This window comes from Mustela nivalis (genome assembly GCF_964662115.1).
Source record: "Mustela nivalis genome assembly, chromosome: 16".
In the NCBI taxonomy this organism is placed as follows: domain Eukaryota; kingdom Metazoa; phylum Chordata; class Mammalia; order Carnivora; family Mustelidae; genus Mustela; species Mustela nivalis.
Window position 1 is genome coordinate 38,929,077 of NC_139035.1, and position 12,817 is coordinate 38,941,893.

Here is a 12,817-nt window from a genome sequence, read left to right on the forward strand (position 1 = left end):
CAAAATAAAATAAAAATCATACCAAAAATCTCATTATAATGTTAGTATTCAGAATTTCAGATGTGGGATTATTTTCATTCGCTCAAAGGGTGTACAAATTTGGCTGTGTACGTTCCCAGTAGCCAGTGACGAGTAAAATAATGAGTTTGTAAATATGAAAAGATCTATTCACTGAAATACAAGAACGCTTAAATTGTGCTTTCTACCTGAGGATTGTAGAGTTACTGCAAGGGTTCTGTTTGTAAGTCCCTTCACTACTGTATATGGCTCAAATCATAGTGTCTTGTGCACATGCGCACTATTGGTTTTAAATGAACTGGATATTGTGATAATGATACCAATTTATTTAATTGTGCGACAGAATTCACTGTAGCTTTTTGCCAGTCTGCATTTTCCTAATTGATGGACTTGCTAAGAGTACCATCAGAATCATGAAGAAGGCTATATATTAATTTGCTGTCTTTTAATCAAAAAGATTGGGAGTATATTGCTGAGGAGGAAAAAAAAAAAAAGTTAGCTTTGAAAAAACAACAGCAACAAAACCAGCAACAACGTCCCAGCTCTTGATTTCGTTGCCCTTCATACCCTCATCAACAGCCTAAAGACCTCTCAAGTCACAGAAGCATTCTTTTTTTGAAGCAGGATTTGCTGCTGTAGATGTGACTTTCTGATTCCATTGCTAGCCCCATGAGGATGTCTGTGAAAGATCTGGGGCAAAGCTGTTAAGCTTTCTGAGAGTGCTTTTGCATAGAAAATGGGTTTGACTGCTAAAACTGTTATATTGGTAGGGTTTGAATGTCTGCCTAGGAAATGATACTGGTTGCAAAAAATAACCAGATAGGTAATTTTTCCTTGCTCCTTTGGTCATTTGGAATCAAATACAGGTATTTTCTACTAATTCAATCCTTGTGTCATCTTGCCAACCCCATTATGGTATACCCACCCTGGATCTGATTTATCAACTCTTAGGTGAGAGAATACTGAATTTTTGGGGATGGGGATATGACTTTTTTTTTTTTTAAGTTGTAATGAAATATTGTAAGAGAGTATTATTTAAAGCTTTAGAAAACATCTTCCTTGAAGGAAAAAAGTCTTTTAAAAGGCCTACTAACTTGGCCTAATTACTTGAATTAAGGAAGTAAGACACTTTTGCACTGACTTTGAACAACTTTCTTGACTTCCTGCAAAGAGGATTCTTGACAGTATTTTTGGAGAAGTTAGTAAAACCGAATCTGACATCACTACCTAGCAGTTTCTGTAGCTACCAGAGTGGTTTGCTCTTAGGGTAACAGAGGAGGAAATTGCTCCCTGTGTGATAAGACAACAGCAAAGAGTATGCATTCATTTCTTTTATTTTTGACTCAATTTCACAAAGAAAACCTTTTGCAGAGATAACTATTATTTTGCCTTTCAGAAGGACGCATGCTGTTTCATAGGAATACGGCTGATTTCCAGATATGACCATGTACTTGTGGCTTAAACTTTGGGCATTTGCCTTTGCCTTTCTGGATGCAGGAGTGTTTGTTACTGGTAAGTACAAGTATGTTAATGTATTCTTAGTAATATATATATTTTTTCCTTATGGAGAGACATGGGTTTGAAGTAGACATAAAAAGAAGTTAAGTGTTGGTGATTGAAAATGAGGAAGCTCACTCTAAAATGATCAAGGCTATTGTAGTTCAGAGAGACAAGTCTTGCTATGTGACAGAATACATTGTTACTGTTTTAAAAGGCATAAATGTTTGGGGAGAAAAATCACTATTTAAAAGAAACGTTGTCTATCTGTATCTTTGTTTATAAACTATTCAAGGATATTACAAAAGCAATGTTGTTACTTAACCCTCAAATATGTGAATATACGTTTATGAAAGTCTGAGGAAATCTTAATGACAAAGTAAGTGAATTTTCATCCTTTTAACAAAAAATGATTTTTTTAAAGTCATAATATGGCTTTGGTTGCATGCAAGCCATTCTTTTTTAAACTGGAGTTTCCTTCCTCAAAAGTAAATTACTACTGAAACAGTTTTATTAAATACTTAGCTATATGATAGCTTAAAATAATATACTTGGGAATTTACAAAATATTAATTTTATGCATATTCTTAGCACAGAATGTATTTTAAAACAAGTTTTTGGTTTCTTCCTAATAGTTTTAATGGTCATTTGCTTCGGAAATTTTTACGGGGCCACCGCCCTTCCTGGGTGTGGGTAAATAGTAGAGCCTTGATGAGATTAAAAATGCTTAAATTCTTAAGAGTCATGCAAATGCTGTATTCTATAGGAAAATGTAATGGGGAATCTCAAGTACTCATTTAATTTGAAGATCTTGGCATATTTATTATCTATTTAATGGACATTTATTGAACAGTTTTGGTTTGGGTCATGAGTGCATCTCGGTTGATTGTTAAATGTAACTAATAAATTGATATTTAATATTACTCCTTATGATGTAGCATCTAAAAGCTGTTACTCATTATTGAAAGGATATTAAAAATGGCATTTGTGTAGACATTTCAACTAAGTTTTTAAAAAAGGGGAAAAATTGTTTTTGAAAGTGTCGCTTACTGGAAGTCACTCTGAAATCTGTTTTTGATGTTCTGCCACTCTTCTTTCCTCTAAAAGGCAGGATAGTAGCTACCTCTAGAGCTTGTTACATTGTCAGTTGATATTTTGTGTAACGAGAAGAGTGGAAAGCGTTGTAAGATACTGTTTTGTTTTTAACTGCAAAGAAGGGTTAAAATTTGTTTATAGAGAAACAACATTTTGTCTTAATACAGAAAATGTTTTTCAAGTTACCTTTTCTATAAAGTTAGTTATCATGACCAAGACCAAATTATAATGAATAATGATTTTAACCAGGCGATACTATGTATATTATCATAAATTAGAGTGAATATTCATTGAAAATTCCCACTTAAGAACTGTTGCAAAGCATTTTTAAATAAGCACAAAGAAACACTGAAGTATTTTGTAGGACACAGAACAAATCACCATAAAAATTTCAACTCACTCTATTAGGGATTTTTACCATAGGAAATTTCTTTCAATTTATGATCAAAATAAAAATATAAAACTATCCAGAAACATTTAAATCAATTGTGCTGAATAATTTGTCCTAAATAAATGGATAGGTATACATAGATTTATTTTGAAGGATCAAAATACAAAATTTGTACACTTGTTTGTACAAATATCAAGAGCTAATACTTTTTCTAAAAGGCATTGAAATGTATACATATTTTTGGAAAAAACAAAAGAATCATATTATCTGTGTCTACAAACCTTATTTAACATATAAGTATAATTATCTGTGTCTGAAAATCTTACATACCATCCTTTTAAGTTCAGAGAGACATTTTGTGATTCAATGTATGATTTGGGAAGTTATTAATCTTTTAAATTATATATATTTCCTTATTAACAGCTAATGAGTTGATTGTATGCTTGATTTTAATGTGTTACAATTGAGTTCAGTGAGCATAGGAAGTATGCTCAAATTTATATTGTGTTCTTTAAGGGAATAAAAAACCAGAGCCAAATGTAGAGAGACATCAATTAATAGGTAAATATATGTACAACTCACATGTGTTATTTAATACCTAAAATAAAAATACTGGCAAGGCAAAATGAAGCTTTGCCATGGCAACAATGCTGGGTTGGGTTTTTCACAAAAGTTTGTAATCTCTGTGCCTCTTTGCCATGATAACTGGAAAACTTGGTTGAACATTTCTAAATAATTCTAGGGAATGATGATTGTTTTTAGAACTCAGGTAGGGATGAGTGTTTTCTGACTCTAAAAAAGGAGTAAAGCTAGGCAAATCTATCAGTCTATAACATACCATCCAGGGTATACAAGTTATATTATGTAAGTCATAACAGTTTAGATTCATTTCCTGCTCATAATTCTCCATTTCCCAGCTACATTAAAATAAATATCTCACATTATAAACATGTATTATGCTTGCACATCTCAGACTTTCAGTGCAATTTGAATTTAATAAGCAACCTTACTAAGATCTAAATACTCTACAATTTAGAGATTTAAGGATATGAACGTTATTTTTTATGAATCTTGTACAAGTATTTATTTTTTATAAAAATCTGCCTGTGATCCTTATCATTGCTAGAATTTGAAATGCATTTTTTTGATGGGGGGAGGGAAAGGGTAAGATGGACTTAAGGGTCTGTCTGTCCTTTTCCTATCTTGTTCTATATAAGTAAGTAGAAGGGCAGTGTGGTTAGTCTGAGCTAGGTCTTTCCTCTGTTCTGGGGCACCTCTATAGCGATATACAAACACATATCTATTCTAGTGTTTATCTGTGAATCATAAAGTACACACAAACACATATCTACTTATCTACCTTCTGGTTCTTCATATTTGTCTACTTTTAAGCATTGCGGTTTTATGCGCTTTAATCCTTGGCCAGTTTTATTCTTCTTTTCTTGTTTTCTGTGCTCAGAGTTTGATATCATTACCTACTAAGTATTGATGATCCTGATTTCCCATCTCCAGACTCATTCCTCTGAGGGACAAAAAAAAAAGGGGGGGGGGAGAGAAAAAGAAAAAAAAATCTGAAATATATTTAAATGCTCCTCAAGTCTTATAATTTTACTTTTTAATCATCTCTAAAATCTTTTCCCTCTTTTTTATCTCCATTGACATCACCTTAATTCATGCCTTTATCACTTTTTGCTTTCCTAATCTATCTCAGGTCTCATCCATTTCTTTCTATAGTCTACACCTTAAAAATATAAAATGAAAGAAAGAAAAATCCCTCTGATATCTTCTTATTGTCTTTGGTATACATGCTAAACTCCTCGTCAGAGCCGCTGGGTTCAGTGAACTAGGAGCTGGGCCTGGACTTGGGCCTGGAGCTGGGCAGAGAGTATTTTGTCTTTTTTTTTATGATTCATTAACCCACAGGAGGCAGTTTCAACACTCTGTTTCACTCATCTACACTTCCTCAGGACCTGGAAGGCTCTGTGCAAGTCCTATTTCCTCTTGAATGTTTTCTTCGGTCACTCATGCCACAAAATCTCTCTACCGAAATTGTACATGTTTTGCCAACTTTCCGTGGCATTTTTTCACATACTATTTCAATTTTGTTGTTGGTGGTGGTATTAGTGTTATTATTTACCCATCAGTGATTACAATTACTTCCATTGTAACCAGTGTGTAAGCACAAACTATGTCTTATGCCTTTTTCTGTATCCTCTGTACCTGATTTCTTACCAGACACTAAAAAGTTATGCTTGTTTTTTGACAAGACCAAAGATTATACTAATGAAGGAGAAAGAGGAAGAACACACACACACACACACAAAATTCCAAAACAAAGGATCAAGGAAGAGAGAAATGAGCAAAAAAAAAAAAAAACAGCGAGCAGAAGGATAGAGGGAGTTAGACAATGTCATCAAGGTTAAATAAAATCATTTGGATCTGGATTTTTATAGGTTTTGATTTTTAAAAACTTGATTTCTTCTTATTATTATTATTTTGCTATTTCCTTCATTCATCTCCCTATTTTCCCTCTTATCTGGAAGACCTTCCTAATTTCTTAAAAAATCCATAGCTCAAGAATGTTATTCCTAAATACTTCTTGGCCTACTCTTGGACATTTTTAGTAATGGCATTTCATTTGGTGGGTTAATTTTGTTCTTCAGATAGAGATGACTGTAAGAAGAGAAGTAAGGAATCAGGTGGGAGAGGAGATACTTCTCTACCATGGGGACAAAAACCCAGGGAGTCAGGTCCAGTCCTTGCAGATAGAGTCATGGACACTGGTAGTGTTTTGGGACTGATTTCGAGGGCTCACTCTATGCACTGCATTCTGGGCACACAGAAAGCTCGTTGGGAGTTTGGGCATCGTTTCTTACTAAGATAACATGATAATGAATTTCAATTTGAGTAGGTAAAAAGCAGAGACTTATAATTAGTTTGATTAATTTTGTAGGTGAAAGCATAGTGTTAACACACACACCCAGCGTTCTGATCAGATCATGTATGTGTCAGTCACCTTGGTGCAGAGAAAGAGATTTGTCATCACCGAACACCTTTGATCTTTTTCAGTCATCTTATAAATTTATGGGAATATTTACATAGGAGAAAATTGGAATGGAAATTGAACTTAATCTCAATTTAAACTTAATTTCAGTCTAGTCTTAATATCTGTGTCTGTATTAGATACCCAGTTCTATACTACTTGCCTATTATTAAAGGATTAATGCTATAAGTTTTATATACATAAAGATAATACTCTGTAGGGAAGGATGAAGAAAAAAAATGAAATATTGCAAGTTATTCATTCAGCCATATGATATGATATCTATTTCTACATAATACTGAACTATATAGATATATTTTGTATACAAGGTCATAACCAATATTTAGATAAGAAATATCTAATCATTGCTTAAAATTTTTAATTTGCATTCATTTTTATATGTCCAGGTGCTACCTCAATGTCAGTGCGTCAAGAGTCTGGGGGAGGACTACTGTAAGCAGAGTATTGTGGGTTCAGGAATAACAACAAAAACAAGAAAAAATAAACAGAACTTTGGCATAAATACACATAAAGTCAGTGTTAGTGAACTACGTAAGCACCTTCCATGTGCGTTCATATCTTTAACTGATTGACCTCTGAAAAAATAATCAGTAAGATTATCAATGCTTTTATTAGATTCCTTTTTTAAAATATTTTATTTATTTATTTGACAGAGAGAGAGAGAGCGATCACAAGTAGGCAGAGAGGCAGGCAGAGAGAGAAAAGGAAGCAGGCTCCCTGCTGGGCAGAGAGCCCCATTCGGGGCTCGATCCCAGGATCCCAGGACCCTGGGATTATGACCTGAGCCGAAGGCAGAGGCTTAACCCACTGAGCCACCCAGACACCCCCTTTTATTAGATTCTTTACTGAAGACGCATTCAAGCAACTTTAACATCTTCCATGGTGCTTAGCTATATATACAGTGTTTAAAGATTCAACATCTATTTCCTACTAAAAATGAGCCACAAATGAAAAAGTTATTTTACTAAAACTTCAATTTCTCCTATATATACTGCATGTGTAATAAAATTATAACTACATGCAATGATATTCCAATGAAAATGATTGCCATTCATATATTTAAAAAACTACTTCCAACCAAAATGTGAACAACCACAGGAAAATCATCAGCCCTCAAAAGAGGTAACCTTCTAATAGTGGAGCACAAATCAAGAACTAAGGGCAACTCAGCATCAACACATATGTATTAGAAAATGAACAGCTACTCTAGCAAACAACAAAAAGCACTAATGTGCTAGAAGAAACTCGGCATTGTAAATATTAGTAATAATTAATTGTCCTGATAGTCATGGGAAATAGATTAGAGAATCCTATATAAATAATAATGATGTTAACAGATGATAGCAAAGGGATGAAATCATGGCAATAAAGTGTGGTTACCATATTTTAAATATCTCCATTTAAAGGAAAAAACCCCACTAATTTGTTTAGTGATAAAAGCATCACTAAGCATCATAGGAAACGAGGTAGGTGCCATTCTGTGTTGGAGATGGCATTTAGATCGAGAAGCATTTTAACAATTGAATTCGATGAATTGTATGATCTCAATTCAAATCACTTTCCATCTCTGAGACACAGTGTCCTCATCTATAAAGTGCTGTAAGCATTAACATTGAGAATATTTATGAAATGCTTTGAAAACTATGAGATGCCCTGCAGAGTTACCTACTGTATTTACATGATCCCATAAAATCACAGCAGTAGCTATTTTTTATGGACACAGGATTCCAAATTACATCTCTTTCCTTGAGTGGCTCAGAGGAGATACAGTTTAAGGCTATGAGGTAAAGGAATAAACCCTTAGAGATCTTTGAATTCTTTGAAATTTCCATCCCGTTTTAGGGATTTTTCAGGCTACTCTGGATGTCACCTCTTAAATAGTTTGTAAATCCAATTTTTTGCTAGAGATTCTAAAGTTTTCTTGTTGTGACAATAGCCTGCAATTTTGCCTCCCTTCAATCCCTAGTGTGTTCTTACCTACTTCTACTAGGATAATCTCTGTAAAAGGCGAAACTTACCTTTGTATAATCTTCGTTCAGTGGCTCCCTATTGGATAGAGAATATACTGATCCCATAATTTTGATCCCAAGGATGTTTAAGAAAATAAGCATTTCACTAGAATATACCTATATTTATGAGTTTTCCTTGAGAACTGCTTTCACAGAAAACAAAATAAAACAAAACAAAACAAACGCATTAAGCGAAACTAATTCCCTGAGCATTTTTATATAACCTGATCAGATCATTACCAATTTTTTCATTAAAAGAATTTTACTGGATGAATGTTCAATAGCATCACTTTTCATTCAATTTTTATAATTAATATTAAATTCATGAATCAATTTTTTTCATCCACATCCAATTTTACGGATTATAGACTTATGCCTCTGATAATTTTCCTTTATGGTTATGATATTTCTACATGAATTTTTTTTGGTCAAATAATACAGATCTAAATTTCCTAAAAAGGTTTAATTCTTCTATTTAGCCAGAAACAGCATTACTTCTGCACAGTTTTAGCCAATGCTTCTTTCTTTTCCTTTTTTTTATTTACATTTCAATATGACACAAAATGTAATTGATCTAATGTATTTACCTCCATCAAATCATAGGTTGTGCAGTATTAGACATTTTCAAATTTATATTGTGCTGATATAGCTATCATTAGCAATCATTTTGTGATTGAGAGCTCCATTTTGAGATTTCAAGTGTTTTGATTACTTCTCGAGTAACCAGTGGAAACTTCAGAAGTATTTACAAGACTGCTGTATAGTCTAGAATCGCATTTTAACTCTCATTCATTTGAGTAGCATTCTTCTTATTAGCTTACACACCCTATGCCAACTTCTTACTGGTTGGTACAGCAAAAATTAGAGAGATTAATTAATGTTTTCAATATATATAGTAGGTGAGATCAAAATAAGGTGTCAAATCATCCTACTTCTGTCTCTGCATTTAGAAAAAATAAAGCTCTTAGCATGGTATACAGAGCTTTAATTTAGTCCCTCCAGGTTTTTATAGCTTAATCTGTAACTTTGTGACATGTACTATACAGTTAACCCTTAAACAATGGAGATTAGAGAGACTGATGCCCTACACAGCCAAAACTCTATGTATAACTTTTGATTCCCCCAGAATTTAACTACTAATTGTCTACTTTTGACTGTAAGACTTCCTGATAACATAAAAGGTTGATTAATGCATATTTTGTATATCATATGTATTATATATTATATTCTTGTGATAAAGTAAACTCGAGAAAAGAAATGTTGAGAAAATCATAAGGAAAAAAGCAATTGGTAGTACTGTATTTATCAGAAAAAGTCCACATCAGAAGTAGACCTACACAGTCCAAACCAGTGTTGTTCAAAGGTCAACTGTATACTCCTGTTGTAACTTGGATTTTCCTAAAAATATAACGTTTTCTTCTTCAAATTGCTGACCAGGCTATTTCTTCTTCCCTCCACTTTTTTTTTTTTTAAATTGGGCAAATTATAATGGTCTTTAAACTTTAGTTCAAGGGTCACTTCCAATGGGCAGCCGTCTTGCATGTTCCCTGCTCTTCCAGTCCTTTCACACCTGGGCAGGTGTTCATCTGCTGTGATGATTCCATGAATAACCCTCTTAGAGATCTCTTTATCTGGCTTTCTCTCATATAGCTGGTGAGCTTGTGTAGATAATCATTAGATCTCTGCTTATTTATCAATGAGCCCCTGCAGGTCCTTGAAACTTGTTTGTTAAATGGGTGGATAGGTGTCAGTATAGTCTAACCCTGTATGAAGAAAGCACTTAACAACCCACAAAAATGATTTTAAATCTGTCCTTTTGTTGTTGTTATTACAGTATTTATAGTAAAGTTCCTACACGATGGAGAAATTCAGGAAATAGAAGGAAGAAAAAATTGCTTAAAATCCTTGCTCACCCTTTTTCTTTCCTTCTGGTCTTCTATCTCTGTTTTGATTATGTTCTGTGTGTAAAATGATTAAGTGCTATTTGTAGAGTTGCACATTACATTTTTTTTCTCTAAGTGAACCATGATTATTCTAGGCAACTTGAGAAACACAGAAATGAATAAATAGGAAAATAAAAATCTCAGGATTCTTGAAACCCATCACTAAAAACTTTCTGAATATTTTATTTCACCAGTCTAGCTAAATCTGTTTATTTACTCATTCATTAATTCATATCATGAACAAATATTTTATGAGTACTTTTCCTGTACCTTCAGCTGGGAATGCCATATTCTATGCCCATCTTTGGGAAGTCTATACTCTCATTGTGGCAGTGGCTGCTTGAAGATGGGGTTTTAAATCTTCCAACTTCTCCATAAGCTTTCTCCTCAAAGTAATAACATACCTTGCAACAGATGATTAATTCTTTTCTCCATCATTACAAATTATAGATTAAAAAATATTATTTAAAATCTGCTTATAATACACTCTTTAAATAAAAACTCTGTTCTTACCAGACCACATTTGGCCCCTGTTTTAACTAGATTTCTTCTGCAGGCTTTCAGTTATAGAAGTTCTGAATCTGCCAGAGTTGTGCAGGTTATTATTAGATATTTAATAAATAAAGGTGGTAGATGTGAAGACAAACTAGACAAAAGTCCCAGTTCTCTTTGGTTTGTTTGCTTTGTGATTTGGTCTGAAAATAAAAGCTTTATTTAGAGAGACATGTTAAAACATACCCATGTGTACCGCATGCAAATAAACCCTTAAATTATTTTGGTGATCTTCCATAATGGTTTTCCAAGGTTATTGGCTAATAAGGGCTGATATTTCATCCTGGGTCAGCCTGATTCTTAGTTCATTCTTTTTCGACTGGGTTACTCAGACTTCTTTGTGGTTAGCCTAGTGACCAGGTAATTGAGGACATGACTATTTGATGGTAGGCAAATCACACCAAGACTGCAGGGTGGTTGGTGGTGTCTCAGAGGTCATTTGTGTGAAACATACATTTCAGCCCCATGCAGTTTAGTTAGCTACATAGGTAAAACACTGGGCACCCAGCCACTTCAATATTTTTAGCAAGATCTAAGTCACCTGAGATTTTGTCTCTTATTAAAAAACAAAAGACATCTTTGATTAATTCGTATTTACTATGAATGTTGATGCTGCATTAATAATACAAAAGTCATGTTGCCATCATCTTGAAATGGAGCTTAAGAAGGTACACCACTGAGTCTGTCGGGAGGTGAGTGATATGATGGAAAGAATGGATTTTCCCCAAACTAATTTGTTTTTTATATTACATAAAGTGAAAGCCATTGAATAATTTACCAAAGTATCTAGAATTTTTTTTTTGTTTTTGAAGTGCAAGGGAAGTAACTTGACCTTTGTTAAACACTTTGATCATGGAAAACACATGAGGTTCTCATCTTATTCCAGGAAGTGTAGACACCAGATAAGCTTTTTATGGTTATCCAAGAGGCATATTAAATGAATCTGGTAAAGCTGTCTTATAGTTTTCTACTCCAGGGACAGGTTGGCTAAAACTCAAGGGAGAGGAAAGAATAAAAAAATATGTTTATTGTTTGGTTACTGTGATAAATGTGGGCTGTCAATGAAATAACTTAGGTCAAGTATTCTACCTTGAATTCTTAGACTTAGGTTTCCAAATCCCTTTTTTAGTTTCTAACCTAAGATTTTTAACTTATGCCCTAATAAGTTCTAAGTCTTTCTATTTTTTTTAGTGACCATGTTTTTATTTTCTGAATCTACTGATGGAAGCTTTAGGTATGTTCAAAGTACGTTGTAGCTAAGAAAAATTAATTAAGCAAAAGATACCAGTTCAAAGCATTGACTGTGGGAGAGAGTGATGATATGTAGGAGGTAGGTAACTGAAAGAAAAGGGCTAGGGAGCTGATGAAAATAATTTAAAGAAATAATACTAGAAATATTGGATTCAAATCAGCTCTGACCTTTAATATGCTTAAGAAATCAGTCTTTGAAATGTTGCTTGGATTCCATTCTGAGCTATCCAGTTAGAAACATTACCTTTTAAATCCTCAGTTCCTTATCTGTACAATAGGAACAATAGCAGTAGCTATTAGATGAGATAATTTACTCATTGATTTAGCCATTTTTAAAATAGAATCTCTATTATGTGCTAGGAACTATTCTAAGTGCTGACACAGTGATAAATAAAACAGAAAAGGTACCAACATTCAAGGAGCTTAATCTTAGTAAAAAAGATAATGAAACTAAGTAAATAACTGAGAAAGTTTCAGATATTGATAAGTGCTGTGAAATAAAACAGTGTAACGTGATAGAGACAGGCCAAATCAGGGAGTGACTGGCCTTTTAGACAGTGATCAAAGAAGACCTCTTAAAAGTAGTGTCATTGGACTGATGATATTGGGTGATAAGATTTGTAAAGATTTTTGTAAAGAAGAACTGGCAGGTGCAAAGTTTCTTCATAAAAAGCAAAAACTTGGTGGGTTCAAAGCAAGGAAAGGAGGTCAGGTGCTTGCAGTATGGTGGGTAAATGCTGAGTGGTTTGTGGTGAAGCTGGAGAGATATGTAGAAGGGGCAGGTCCTACAGGGCCTTGTTGGCAATGAAAAGAATTTGGACTTTTACCTTAAGCATAAAGAGAGTAAGCTATTTGGAAGTTTTAAGTGGAGAATGAGCTAATCTTATATCCATGTTAAAGAGACTATTCTGGCTGCTGTGAGAATAGATTGGAAGGGAGTTATAACCTGGAGACAAGTTAGGAGCCAGTTGAAATGGTGGAAAGGAGAAAAGGGGTG

At 33.8% G+C, this 12,817-nt stretch overlaps 1 protein-coding gene across 6 annotated transcripts in view; it reads left to right on the top strand.

The window, feature by feature from the left end:
* The first annotated feature begins 960 nt into the window (after positions 1–960).
* Positions 961–12,817, top strand: part of PTPRC (protein tyrosine phosphatase receptor type C) — a 124,778-nt gene continuing 112,921 nt past the window's right edge. The window contains exons 1-2 of one of the 6 annotated variants that reach the window (XM_082701939.1): positions 961–1,333; positions 1,415–1,530. In XM_082701939.1, the coding sequence (XP_082558065.1) occupies positions 1,458–1,530 (73 nt within the window). In that variant the 5' untranslated portion in view covers positions 961–1,333; positions 1,415–1,457. The remainder of the gene's footprint in view (positions 1,334–1,414; positions 1,531–12,817) is intronic. The other 5 variants (XM_082701936.1, XM_082701940.1, XM_082701938.1 and 2 more) reach the window with 5 other exon arrangements.